General features: G+C 44.1%; 1 protein-coding gene and 1 long non-coding RNA gene across 6 annotated transcripts in view; one reads left to right on the top strand and one right to left on the bottom strand.

Moving 5' to 3' along the window:
* LOC133222275 (uncharacterized) overlaps nucleotides 1-14386 on the top strand; it is a 37861-nt gene that overhangs the window by 23144 nt on the left and 331 nt on the right. For 3 of the 5 annotated variants that reach the window (XR_009728265.1, XR_009728262.1, XR_009728264.1), the window contains 5 exons: nucleotides 654-824; nucleotides 2002-2127; nucleotides 4122-5455; nucleotides 6244-6360; nucleotides 9971-10162. This is a non-coding gene — a long non-coding RNA (uncharacterized LOC133222275). The remainder of the gene's footprint in view (nucleotides 1-653; nucleotides 825-2001; nucleotides 2128-4121; nucleotides 5456-6243; nucleotides 6361-9970; nucleotides 10163-14386) is intronic. The other 2 variants (XR_009728266.1, XR_009728263.1) reach the window with 2 other exon arrangements.
* On the bottom strand, nucleotides 847-4346 carry NPFFR2 (neuropeptide FF receptor 2). Its single transcript, XM_061371797.1, has 3 exons — nucleotides 4004-4346; nucleotides 3012-3111; nucleotides 847-2116 (listed from the first exon to the last, which is right to left on the bottom strand). Exons 1-3 carry the CDS (start codon nucleotides 4317-4319, stop codon nucleotides 1267-1269), a joined length of 1266 nt encoding a protein of 421 aa, XP_061227781.1. The 5' UTR covers nucleotides 4320-4346; the 3' UTR covers nucleotides 847-1266.

The raw sequence follows: 14386 nt of genomic DNA on the forward strand, positions 1-14386 counted from the left end.
CATCCGTATTTCATAGACTGATAGAATGTTCTGAGTTGGGAGGGACCTTTAAGATCATCTCGTTCAACAATCTCAGCCTAGATAAAATGCAGTAAGGAAACCACTGGTGAAATCAGAGCTGCTCTGGTAGCTCTTCCTCTCATTACTGCCCACGTTTTCCTTGTTTTCTGATCTTCAGAAGGGAACATAGTTTGGGATGACACAGCTTGAAAAGTTGTCAGTTTTCCTGAATTGTGGAAATATGTCATGATCTGAAAGGTGCTCCAGTTTACCTGAAGAAGGACTGTGCTGGGGAATGACCTTCCCTGCTGCTTGGTCCTTACAGACCCTCATGGGATGAGACATGGCAATGTTCTAATCCTTTAGCAAATCTGTGTAGACACTACCCTGTGCTCCTCACCCATTTCAGGATCCTCCCTGAGACGCTTCCAAGGTTGCTGTCTGTATGTGCTGGTTTCTGATAGACTGAATAGGCCCTAAGGGTGCTCTGTCTCTGTCTAGTACTGAAATGTCATCTTTTTAGGTGACTTCTATTCTCCATCCCCCCTGCAATCGCCCCACCCCAATACAATTGAGTTCCCCCCAAAAATGTGTCACAAAAGCCATTTTTCATCCTTTATTTCTCATCTTTTCACACCTATTTATTTTTCTAGCTGCAACAATAATTGATATCACAGAATGAACAGGACAGGCAACCAGAAAGGGGAATAAATGGAATGTGGCTGAAGATGCTTCCTTCTGGTCAATTGTGTCAGAACTGGTTGGCATTCCAAACACCCAGGCAGAAGCAACACAAGTTCAATCACAAGAAGACCCCTGAACCAGTGAGTTCAGTTCAAATATTCAGACTGTACCTCTAATATTTCAGATTCACAGAAGAAAATGAATTAATGTTCTCCTCTTCATCAGTGGGTATCAGCAGTAATTGTATCCAAGTCAATAATCTCAGTTCTCTTTCTCTTTTATGTCACAGAAAGTGGAAGGCTTTCCCATTTGAATGAGGTCCTTTCTGCAGCCTGGATCAAGAGCAGTCAGCACCCACTGCAGGGGAGCTGCCACTGGTTTAAACTGGTGACACAAAGGGCTGAATTCAGTTTCCTGCTGATGTCAGACATTCAGACATGCTGCAAGTTGTCTGTCTCCTTCAAAACAGTTGCCTATCTCCTTCTTGTCATTGTTGTCAGAAAGGGCTGCTTACAGAGCATGAACTTCACAAGATAAATAAACTCTGCCAGGCATAAATCATTTAGGACTTCACAGCACATTTCACTGGAGCCCGTCACTATCACTGCAGGGCTGTTCTAAATCCTCCATTACCAAATCTTGCTGGTTATTCACCCAATTTCCTTTCTTGACTGTCTTCCCCGCCTCCTCCTCTGCATTTTGACAAGCTTGATCCTGGGGCGTTTGGTCATTGGCAGCTGGCAGAACGGCATTGCCTTGGCCTTGCTGAGAGTAGAGCTCCCCATGATCCATTTCCTTGGAGCAGAGCTGGAGTTTGGAGGCTGCCTGAAAGCCTCGGCGGAAGTTTTCATTAAAGAACCCGTAGATGATGGGGTTGACACTGCTGTTGAAAAAGGCCAACCAGTGAGCAAAGGGGTAGATGTAAATGTTGATGATCTGCAGCTGCATGTCGGAAAGGTTGGCATAGTCTGTGAGCATCATCAGAGTCCACAGGGGAAGCCAGGACACGGCGAAGAGCAGAGCCACAATAATGAGCATTTTGATGACTTTTTGTTTCTTCTTGGATCTGCTCTGCTGCTGCTCCTGGTTGTCTTTGCCCCCCACGGGCACTGCTGTGTTGCAGAGAGCCATGCATATCTTGGCATACATGAGAACAAGGAGCGACAGGGGAGCCAGGTAGATGCTGGCAAACAGAACTGTCGTATAGATCTTTCTCATTCCTGGGTCAGGCCAGTCCTCCCGGCACCAGTACACAGGGCGGGTTTCATTGCCATAGCCAAGGATGACCCTGAAACGCTTCTCTTCTTGTACCTGTAGCATGACCACAGAAGGACACATAATAGCAACGGCCAGAATCCAGATGAACACAATACTGGCAACTGCAGCTGCTCTGGTCAGCTTCTGCTTGAATGGGTCTACGATGCGCCGGAACCTGCAGCAAAGGTAGACATGGAAAAGCCATTTAAGGAATGCTGAGTCTTAACAGGCAAGCCTACACATGCACTGAAATTGTATGGCTTCTAAAAACATAGATGGAATAATCTCCTCATCCTGCATGAACCAGTGGAATTGCGCTGAGTTGCTCTGTTCAAGAGCTGTGTGGTAAAGACAATATTAAAAAAAGGGCATATTTACTATTAAAATTTCCTCATTTTAATCTCCATATCATAGAATCACAGAATGGTTTGGGTTGGAAGGGACTGTAAAGATCATCCAGTTCCAACCCCCCCGCTGCGGGCAGGGATGCCTCTGCTAGTCCATGTTGCCCAAGCCCCTGTCCAACCTGGCCTTGAACACTGCAGGGATGGAGCATTCACCACTTCTTTGGGCAACCTGTTCCAGTGCCTCACCACCCTCACAGTAAAGAACTTCTTCCTTGTATCTAACCTGAACTTCCACTGTTTAAGTTTAAACCCATTACCCCTTGTCCTGTCATTACAGTCCCTGATGAATAGTCCCTGTCCAGCACCTTTGGAGGGCCCCTTCAGATATGGACAGCTGCTATGTATCAGCCTCCTGCTACTGCTACTTCACTGAACCAAAGCAGGTACTAGTGCCTCTTCTATATATCTTCATAGCTAAGGAACAGTCTAATTCTAGGCACACAGGCATAGCCCATATCTAGCGTCTTTAAGAGATACCAGGGGAGGAGCAAATTGCCATGGCTGCTCTTTAGGCCCAGCCACGTTTTGATTTGCTTAATAGCCTTAGCAGTAAAATATATCCAGTTCATTGCATTCTTGTATGGATTAATGAATCAGCCTTAGCCTGGTCAAGTGGCCAGAGGGAGATGGAAGGGGCAGTTTGCAGTCTCTCCACCATCTTACCTGTCTACAGCAATTGCAACTAGAGTGAAGACAGAGGCAGAAACAGAGATTCCTTGGACCATCCCGCTCATCTTGCAAATCATGTTCCCAAATGGCCATCCTGGAAGGAAACAGGCAATTGAAATTTCCACCAGCTCACTGCAGCATTATGCTTATACAAGTAACAGGAAATTTCCACCCCAGTGCTAAGAAGTTTCTTTGGGTTTGTGTCAGACCATAGCAAGGGTCAGGGAAGCAGAGGTTTTGTAAACAAACGCTTTGCCAAACGCCTTTGAGGGAGTTTTTAATGTTCCAAAAACCAGCAAAGCAACATTTCATAGAGTCATAGAATCCCAGGTTGGAAGGGACCTCAAGGATCATCTGGTCCAACTTTTCTAGGCAAGCATGACGTAGACTAGATGTCCCAGCACCCTGTGCAGCCAAATCTTAGAAGTGTCCAGTGCTGGGGAATCCACCACTACCCCAGTGGATTTTCACTATGAGAACAATGGCTGTTCCCATTGTGAAAAATTTTCCTCATGTCCAGAAACATCCCATTTAACATCCCATTAAAAGGAGATCTCACAACAAGAAAGAGAACTGACCAGCACATTTGGTTGTTCCTGCATCTGGCTCATAGCACCCTCTTTCTAAACATGTAATCTGGCAGTGGGAGAATCCCTTCTGAAGGACGAGGGATGTGGAAGTCAGTGAAGACATCCCCAGTCAGGAGGTGGGTTAGATGCTTGTCTTTCTCATCTCTGACTTCCACTGATTTGAACCTGGCCTGGCAGTGCTCAAGGCCAGGCTGGACGGGGCTTGGAGCAACCTGGTCTAGTGGAAGGTGTCCCTGCCCATGGCAGGGGGTTGGAACTGGATGAGCTGTAAGGTCCCTTCCAACCCGTTCTGTGAACTTTCTTCATAGCCCACTCAGAAACATGCACCCGGCTCTCAGGATCTCAAGGTGAGCCGCCGCTTGAGGTCTTTCCGCCACGGGGTGTGAACCAGCCTACCTGCAATAATGTTGTCCAGGAGCGTGGTAGGCATGCAGAAGATTCCCACCAGCAAATCGCTGACAGCCAGGTTTAAGATGAAAATGTTTGTAACTGTACGCATACGTTTGCTCTTCAGCACAATAAAACAAACCACTCCGTTGCCAACCATACAGAGCAGGAAGATCAGAAGGTAAGAAATGATGAAGACAGCTGCCACTAAAGGCTGATGAAGGTAGAAGTCTACGTAGGAGACATTGCCTTCTAAGTAGAGGTACTTGTAAGTCCCATTATAATTCAGCGTGTGAGGCCATTCGAACGGAGAGTTTGAGTCCATTTTCTTGCTCGTGTTTTAATGTGCTTTAAAAGACATTTTAAAGAGGTCATTTTAGTGTGCTCAAAATTGAGCTGAAGAAATATGACTAGTTTGGACATACTGTGTGCTGGAAAACATGCAGAGCTTGCGTAGACTCATCCCTTTGTGGCTTTTTAATAGGCCATTTTCTGAGCCTCCCTGGATAGGAGAAACAGTGACTAAATGAAATCTTTGTAAAGTGGCTCAAACCTGCTGCCTGAATGCACCCAAATGCAGTCCCCTTTGATTGAAAATGAAATATTTGTATGTACAGTTGGTATGAGACCACAGTTGATCTCAGTGCCCTGCCCACAAGCTGCATAGATCAGGAGATGACTCCGCAAACACCAAGGACCACGCTGTGTTTAAAACACAGTGGGGTACAGGGTGTCTGGATTCATTTCCTGGCTCTGCTACTGAATTCCCATGGGATACTGGGAGAATGGTAATTTCCCCATGTTGCATTTTTCCTGCTATGAAATGTGAGTAATACTTTTCCCACAAGGTTTATCTACACTGTCAAGTAAGTTCATGTATTTTATATTTCATTAGATGACTGTTGTGAAACACTACAAGGCTTTTCTAGGAAAGACTTGAAAAAGTCTGAACTTTCTTGATACTGAATCATCTGGGCTGGTGTGATGGCTTGAACATAAGGGATGTGACACTTCTTGTTTGCCTGCAGCTGAAAGAATCCATTTAAGGCAGGTACAGAATTTGTATGCCCCACACAGAGTTACTTCCAAATTTAACTGTTTGAGATTAACTTCATAGACCACAATTTGTTTTCTTGTCCTGAAGAAACATCTGGTTACACCAGACGCTGCACCAAAGTTCTACATCAAATCTTCACGTGGCAAAATTCCAACATATGTATTATACAACTCACATAGAGATGGTATCAGTCTACGTAACAGGCCAGCATGGGCATCCGGACATTTACAGCTGATACCAGATAACTTGACTTGGAAACAGCATTCAAAAGGTTTTCCCACATTTATTCATTTTACCTACCAGATGGAGATGCCCAAAGAGGCAGGGGGATGGAGGAGTTCTAACTTAAAAGAACAGCAAAATTAATTAGTAGCAGAAGGCATAAGATTAATGTATGGATGAAGGTACATTTAGGACACGTAGAAATTTCTTAGAATAAATGGGATTTAAATTAAAGTACAAGTATCCAAATCCTGATGAGCTTGTATGTGAGGGAAGGGAATTGCTGGCTACATCTGTTTTCTTATGAAAAGGAAGGTGGAGCAGGCCCTGCTTTGTGCTGCTCAGTTTTCAACTGCCCCCCAGGTACCTGATGACCCGGTGTGTGCTGTTTTTTCCCTATCTGTGGAGTAATGATGGAAGGTGACATTCTGTTGTCACTCTGTGTAGGGCAGCCCTCTCCCCAGGAAAAGAAAATGAGTGTTAGGTGCCAGTGATTGAGAATATTTCTATTCCAATGTATTAAGTGCCAAACGCTTTAAATAGCCGAAGATCAGAGTGAGCTGCGAGCAGCTACCATTCACTTTGCATACACACACGATGAAGAGTATCGGCAGAATTCACAGGTAGATGTTTGACATTAGTAGCTTACTCTGTTTCTTTAATCACAGCCCTGGATCTGCTTTATCAGTCCCAGGAGATGCTGTGTCACTCAAACTCCATTTGAAACTCAGCATCTCTCTGACAGAGCAACCGATCCCAAGAATCTGGATAGTGAGACCCTCTGCCCCTTCTCAGCCTCTAACAAAACTAAATGTGTATTTGCTTCTTTTGTTTTGGCTTCTCTGAGCTTCCACCTAAGTTCATGTTCTCAATGTTTGTCTGCAAATAAAACACCCATAAATGCATTCAATCTTACTATTTATTATTGTAAATGAATACTAATGTTCTTCTGTAATCCTTTGCTTCCCAGGGGTGGTGCTTGAAGAAGGACACTCCAGCAGATGAGACAGAGGTGGCTTTTTCCTTCCTTGCCTTCTGTAGATTGGTTTTTTGAGGGCTTTGAGCCCAAGAGCCCAAACCCTTGTGGGTCAGTCTGTGCAATGGCAGTTCTCTAGCAAATTAATTGCAGTTCTGTTCTTTAAGACAACTGAAATGATGCCTTAACACACTAAAAGCAGGATCAATCATTTTAAAAATTGCTTTTTGGATACAGCTGTTGGATTTTCTCTCTTTGTGTACCAATGTATTGGAAAGCAGCAGCTTTCAATCTCTTCAGTAATGAACTCTGGACTAGTTCTTGTTCCTAACTGATAAACAAGGAGCTGTAAACAGCCTCAGAGCAAATCAGGAGCTGTGTCTGTTTGTCTTATGTGGTCTGACCCCAGTTGCATTAATGAAATCTAGTGTTGCTGTAGGAAACACAGTGAATTTGCTGTATGAATACCACAGCTTACAAGGAATGGAAAAGGTATCTGTATTTTTTTTATATTGAAGCTGAGGGGGGAAAAGATTGGCTGGAAGGAGAAATGAAAGCAGTGCCTTGTGTTTTCCCAATGTATGTGCCAGCTAACGCAGGGATAAATAATCGAGAGAGGAACAGAAGACAGAACCAGAAGTCATCTAAGACGGGACAAAATAATGCAATGCATAAATAAAACGAGATGATGAAGAAAAGTAATTTGCAGATTTTCCTCTGGTACATTAAATGAAGTGGGGAGGCCATGCCCTTATCAAATTGCCATGTGGAAGCAAAGTAGTAAAGCAAGAGCCTGCACTAGTGAAAAGCTGCCCAGTCCCACATGCTGAGATTTTAAACAGGAGGCTGATACACTGGTGAAATCTCAGTAACAGCACCCAGATACAAATAGCCAATACAAAAATAAAATAAATAGCAAATAAAAAACAGACCAGGGAGAAGGTAGGCCCCCTCAGGAAGCTCTTGGGAGAACCGGCTACACAGGATTTGGAGAAGGCTGAGGTTCTGAGTGACTTCTTTACCTTGATCGTCAGTGGCAAAGGCTCTGACCACACCACCCAAGTCTTGGAAGGCAGATGCAGGGACTGTGAGAATGAAGACCTTGGGCCCACTGTAGGAGAGGAACTGGTTCGAGACCATCTTAAAAGTCTGAATGTGCACAAATCCATAGGACCTGATGAAATCCATCCGCGGGTCCTGAAGGAACTGGAGAATGAAGTTGCTAAGCCGCCAGCCATCGTATTTGAGAAATCATGGCAGTCAGGTGAAGTTCCCAACGACTGGATAAAGGGAAATATAACCCCCATTTTCAAGAAGGGGAAAATGGATGACCCGGGGAATTACAGACCAGTCAGTCTCACCTCTGTGCCTGGCAAAATCTTGGAGCAGATTCTCCTGGAAGGCATGCTAAGGCACATGAAAAACAACAAGGTGTTTGGTGACAGCCAGCATGGCTTCACTAAGGGGAAATCCTGCCTGACCAATTTGGTGGCCTTCTATGATGGGGCTACAGAACTGATGGACAGCGGTAAAGCAGTTGATGTCATCTACCTGGATTTGTGTAAAGCGTTCGACACTGTCCCACACGACATCCTTGTCTCTAAATTGGAGAGACATCAATTTGATGAATAGACCACTCGGTGGATTAAGAACTGGCTGGATGGCCACACACAAAAAGTGGTGGTCAATGGCTCAATGTCCAGCTGGAGACCAGTAATGAGTGGTGTCCCTCAGGGATCGGTGTTGGGACTGGTCTTGTTCAACATCTTCATCACTGACATGGACAGTGGGATTGAGTGTGCCCTCAGCAAGTTTGCCGATGACACCAAGCTGTGTGGTTCGGTTGATACGCTGGAGGGAAGGAATGCCATCCAGAGGGACCTTGACATGCTTGTGAGCTGGGCTGATGCCAACCTCATGAAGTTTAACCATGCCAAGTGCAAGGTCCTACACCTGGGTCGGAGCAATCCCAGGCACAGCTACAGGCTGGGCAGAGAAGAGATTCAGAGCAGCCCAGAGGAGAAGGACTTGGGGGTGCTGGTCGATGAGAAAATGAACATGAGCCGGCTTCAGTGTGCGCTTGCAGCCCAGAAAGCAACCGTATCCTGGGCTGCATCAAAAGGAGCGTGACCAGCAGGTCGAAGGAGGTGATCCTGCCCCTTTACTCTGCTCTTGTGAGACCTCACCTGGAGTATTGTGTGCAGTTCTGGTGTCCTCAACATAAAAAGGACATGGAACTGTTGGAACAAGTCCAGAGGAGGGCCACGAGAATGATTAGGGGACTGGAGCACCTCCCGTATGAAGACAGTCTGAGAAAGTTGGGACTGTTCAGCCTGGAGAAGAGAAGGCTGCGTGGAGACCTCATAGCAGCCTTCCAGTATCTGAAGGGGCCTATAGAGATGCTGGGGAGGGACTCTTCATTAGGGACTGTAGTGATAGGACAAGGGGTAATGGGTTAAAACTTAGGGGAAGTTTAGATTGGATATAAGGAGGAAATTCTTTCCTTTTAGGGTGGTGAGGCACTGGAATGGGCTGCCCAGGGAGGTTGTGAATGCTCCATCCCTGGCAGTGTTCAAGGCCAGGTTGGATGAGGCCTCGGGTGATACGGTTCAGAAAGAGGTGTCCCTGCCCATGGCAGGGCTTTGGAACTTGGTGATCTTAAGGTCCTTTCCAACCCTAACTATTCTGTGATTATATAAAGCCTCACAGTGTGACCAGGAAAATTCCATGCCACTGGGTATGGAAAATCAGGTTTTTATTCAGCAAAAACAGTTCAAGGTAATTATGAAGTGAATGCAATTATTCTTAAGTTGGCCACATGGAAGAAATCCAGTAACCACTGGAGCCAGGTTCATCTGTTGTTACAACCAACCATCTGTTTTTATCTTGATTTTTGTGTGTCTGAAATCTCATCACAGAATCCTTTAGAAGCTGAAACAGAGACAAGGAACCTTCAGAGACATGAAGAACAGAAGTATGTTGTTGCAGGAAAAGAAAATTCAGTGTGCTTAGCGCTAAAAATACATTTTCTTTTCTTGCCCTGAGCTCTGTGCTCAGTAATGGGTCAGTTACAGCCATTTCCTGGAGACCCTGGAAAATGTTCTCTGGTCTGCTGAAACACCAGAAAATCCTGCTGCTGAGGGATGGCAAAAATAGCACAACCTCATTCTGTAAGTGTCTTAGAGAGTCAGAGGAGACCAATGAATGGACTGCCCAACGCCTCAGTGGATCAGAAGATGCTATTGACCAAAACAAGCTAATTATTCTTGCCTAAAAAAACCAAATATGTAAAAAGCTCAACTGTGACCATTCCCACCTGTGTGAAGTGCTATTAGCAGCTATTTCTATAATTAAGTAGGGCATATAAAGTAGTAGGAGACCAGAAAGCTGTCACAAGTGATCTCTGTCTTAAATGTAATGCTTTCGGAGGAAGCAATAGCTTGTCATAGATGTGATTTCTTGTTTAACTTGATACAGATTTCAATCAAGTATGGAAAGCCTGTAAGAAAGAGCAGAGGGCTCAAAAGTGTGACCTACAGGAAAGTACTGTAAGATAAGGGGTCTTTTAATCCAAAAGGTAACATGTGGCAATATGTTCTCCCATTTTGCTGTATATTTTTGAAATACTTTATCATAACATCACACATTCTATAGGTTGGACATGAAGGATGGATGTCTGCAGTTCAGTGCAAGTGGGGCTCGTCTTTGCTTTCTCTTCCAGACAAGAAGTGAGACTTCAGTGTCAGCCAAACACCAGGATCCAGGCTGAGGCTCAAGTAAATGATGTTCATAGACTGTCACTAACACACTTCAGAACCTGGGCTCAACAAGATACAGGCCACAGGCCAGACAGCCTTTTCCCCAGGTCTGGATGGCATGAGAATACCACTGACTGCTTGGAAATTGCTTTAAGGTACTTTTTAACTTCATTTTGCACTTAATGTCAGCTTCCCACCTATGCAGAAGTTCTCAGGCTGTAGAATACAAGCCTTAACCTGTAAAGTACAAACTGAGGATACTTATGAATTAAGGTAGTAGAGCTTTATTTTATTCACTTTTTCATACAAAATACAATGGAAATTCTGATATATGAAATACCTTGCAGTGTCTAATCCCAAAATAGTATACTTCTGGCTAGGAAAAAAGAGCTGTGAATGAAAAGTCACACTAAAACTGTAAGTTGCCATAAAAATACATTTTCTTACTGACATCAACTTCCATGAGGAAAACCAAGTATCCAGTGAGAATGAAATGTCTCATTTTTAACTGGGCAATGCCAGGGAGAGGCACCACTCTTAGGCACACACAGAGCTCTTGTGAATAGACTTCAACTGTGTCTCCTCCCCTAATAGCCATTTATCTGGGGAGTCTCATCCGGGCCCAAAGAAAGGGTTTTGTCAAGGTATTATTTTTTTTAAATACCTTGAACTTTTCCTATCTTGTCTAGAGCCCCAAGCCCTACCCCCAGCACAATGGTAGTGGTAATATTGCTATAATAAATAAACCAAGACTTCGTTGCCGATTGCTCACCCACTTGAGCTAAAGAACCTGAAAAAATTCATCCAAAAGCCAAATCTCAAATGTAAATGCCTCCCCTGACATCTTCTGATTTACAACAAGTGTATGTTTCTCTAGAAGACAGATTTTTTTCCACCCTCCTTCATTTTTCTGGCATTCAAATAATGACACAGTTTTCATGTCCAACATTGATTTTTATCACCACGCTCAAGGTGAGTAAAGCTGAAAATGTTCCATAGCAAACCTTTGCTCTAGCTGAAGATTTTCTGCCATTTGCTATTAGTTGACCTTAAGCTGCTAGTGTATGAATTCTATCCTTTCAAACACTGAATCATAGAATCATCTAAGTCCACTACTAAACCAGGTCTTTCAGTGCCACATCTGCATGTGTTTTAAATACCTCCAGGGTTGGTGGCTCTACCACTGCCTTACACAACTGCACAACAAAAGGGGTTTGTTTTTAAAGGGGATGTGGATGCTAATTTTCTGGAATTAACCCTTTCCAGAAGTCCCACTCATGCAACACCATTGCTTAATCATTTCCATGAGGTCCTCACTTCCACTCTATATATATGAATGGCAGGAAAAATTATACGGGTTTGAAAAATTATTTAATAAGCTTAGAATGTCTGAATTGTTGACAAATTAGAGCTTGCTCCCCTATTGCTTATCATTATGCTCCTATTTTTTTTTGCTTATTCAGTCTTTAAGCTTCTGAATTTACAGTTTTTCTAGTTGCATCATCACAGACTGCTTTGAATTTTGACTCAAACCTCAGCCAACTGTTCCCTGAAATCAGGTTAAAGTGAGATTTCCACACAGAGGCACACTTCCCAGCCATGTCATTAAGAAGCCTGGCAAGTCATAAGAGTTTAGCTCCCTTAGACATGGAAATGGCTTTTTGTCATTGTCACAAGAATTCCCTCAAGACTACTCACAACCCAAACATCATAATTTTGCATCTTAGTGGTTTTACTGCAACCAGAATCTAAGGAGTCTTTTTAGTCTTATACTCCTGGCTACCAGCAGAGCAAGAAATAAGAACGGTACTACCACTAATAGCAGCAACACAAGGGAAAATAATCCTAAAGCACTCAGCTGAGTAGGGAACAGTGAAATTACATACACACTCCAGTGAGCACTTAGTGCTAAGTGGTGTGGATTAAGCCCTAGGAACAGCTGAATGATCACTGCTGAGCTTTTTTCAGCACTGAAGTCCTCACAAATGGGAGATGAGCCTCCTCGGTTGCCACCTTCCAGCACAAGAGCTGATTTTTATCATCCCCAGTCCTTCAGTATTGGCTGGATGGTAGGCACGAAGCTGATTCATCTAATTTTACAGGCAGATTTAGGCTCTGCACATGAGCCAGTCCCTGGCAGAGCACACCAGTCGAGAAAACAGCTATGTCATTTGGAGTACTGAAAGCAAACCAAATAATTGGAGAAGCAGGCAGAAGGTGGAAACAAGTGTAATCATAGTTTAGGCAGAAGCTGCAAAGTGGGACAACCATCCCACGGGAAGTACCTACAGAAGCTCCCATTCTGTGATGTGGGAAGATGCTGTTGATCCTAATAATGAAGTAAGGGTCCTAAGTAAATAATTACTCAACTTGCCCTGCTGTCAGCTACTCCAGGAGCCAGGATCACCATACAAGCCAACCCCAGACAGAGCTGGGAGCAGTGCAAGTCATTCAGGTCCCATTTGCTCAGGCTGTCAGAGCACGCCTCGGATCAAACACATCTGAAACATGACTTGGGCAGCAACACTAAAAGAAGAACAAAACATGGCTATTAAGGATATAGAAAGGGTTTCATCTCCATAATGCCATCTCTCTAGGAAGAGCTAGTAGTTTGTAGGAGGACTGTAGAATTACAGAATGAACTTCTCCCATACCTTCCTGCTTTCCGACTCTTTACATTTACCAGCTTGGCACACTGTCATCTACACAGCTACACACTCACAGATTGATCCACCAATTCTTTCTGTGAATTGCTCTAATTATGTGTATCCATTTAGTACTCTCGAACTCTTATTTACTGCCTCAGTGACTTTAATGGCTCAATGCATAATGACAATAAAACCACTCCAATTTCAACCCACACCTTGATAATTCTGATAGGTACCTCTAGAAGAAGTCAGGATTTTTACATACTCTTACCATACTGTGATGTAACCTGTGGAGTTCAAGCTGTCAAAGTACAAGTGATGTTCTGTCCAAACATAGGCTGTTCCAGAGTCATCCATGTCCCCTTTGCTTTGTTCTTTCCATGTACACTGCATCTTGTCAGGGATGAATGAGAGAGCAACATGCAGCACTAGTGACAGGGATGAACCCAGCTGGCTCAGTGACACTGTAAGCTGGTCCTGCTTTGTCATTTCTCCTTTCTGAGGATCCCTTTTGTCACTTATTAACATTAACCATCATTTCACCAGGTTACCAGCACCCCAGACCCCAGTGAAAATAGCTACTGGAAACTACCCTTGCATTGCACCTAGGGCAAGTTACCCACACATCTACATTTTAGCTCTAAAGATGGATTCTATTTTGTCCCTGCTCAGAGGTCTCCATTTCAATGGACCTGAGCTCACACATGGAACTTGCCTGCCTTTACTCCCCTGAAGCCAACACTGTTCAACAAGTGCTAGCTGAATCTCAAGCTTGCCACAATCACTCCAAACAGCATTTGATCTGTACTCAAAGCAGCTGATGCTGAAGAGTGTAGTGTATTTAATGGGTCATTAAGCTGTGCTCATCTTTCAGTTTAATGATGTTATTCAGTTAAATAACATAAGGTCTGCCAGCCATATCATAACACTGCTACCAGCAGGTTGCTCAAACATCCTGGGTTTATCAGCTGGAAGGCAACAGCAGAAAAAGCACCCTGTGGCCATCTTTGCCACAGTCACCTCATGGCTAGTGGTATTTTAGTGAAACCTTCAGCCTCAGGATTTGAGTCTTCAGTCTCAGTGGCACTCAAAAACCAGCAGTACAGTAACTCTTCCCTTGTAAAGGCAGAGTTAATAATTACCTTCCTGAGTGAAAACTGCTTTTCTGTACTCCTGAGAGCTTTAATTTACCATGGCAGAAAGCTGGCATTAAAGACAGATGACCCTGCTCCCAGCAGAGGTCAGGCCAAAAGCTTCAAAACATCTTGTCCTTAGATTTAAATGTCATGGGGGAAGTTACTTTTATCTATAAAGCCATCTATCACTATAGCATTGATTAATCACTTCTCCTGGTTTAAGGGCACAAACATGTCAAATACAGGCATCAGCTACTGCCAACTGTTAAACTTCTACTTTTAATTAGTGCCGTTCTCACCCAGTACAAATGAAGTGCTGCCTTCAGTTTGCAGGAGTTGAGGGTGTTCAGCAGGTCAGTAGTTCAGGGCACAGATGTCCCTGTCAGGCTCATCCTACCTTCAGTTTACCCTTGAGATACCCCACTCGCACCAGCAGCAACAGCCAGGGCAGACAGTCCCATTCTATTTCTTGCATGGCAATAGCTGCACCATACAGACATCCTCATCTCATAAGCAACTGCAAGCTGAGGGTCAGTTTTCTCTATGATTCGCATAGAAACTACCCATTACTATAGCTTGAGGAGCTCAGACCACA

This window comes from Neopsephotus bourkii, unplaced genomic scaffold, assembly GCF_033783945.1.
Source record: "Neopsephotus bourkii isolate Nb327-2 ecotype Australia unplaced genomic scaffold, CSIRO-AGI_Nbou_v1 NB_1589, whole genome shotgun sequence".
NCBI lineage: Eukaryota > Metazoa > Chordata > Aves > Psittaciformes > Psittacidae > Neopsephotus > Neopsephotus bourkii.

Bases quoted from the DNA above. Each gene is read 5' to 3' on its own strand.
- NPFFR2 (XM_061371797.1), bottom strand. From the start codon at position 4,319: ATGGACTCAAACTCTCCGTTCGAATGGCCTCACACGCTGAATTATAAT. The intron at 3,112-4,003 runs GTAGGCTGGTTC...GTTTCCTTCCAG, and splicing joins CCTGGACAACATTATTGCAG to GATGGCCATTTGGGAACATG. The intron at 2,117-3,011 runs GTAAGATGGTGG...CCTTTGCTGCAG, and splicing joins GTTGCAATTGCTGTAGACAG to GTTCCGGCGCATCGTAGACC.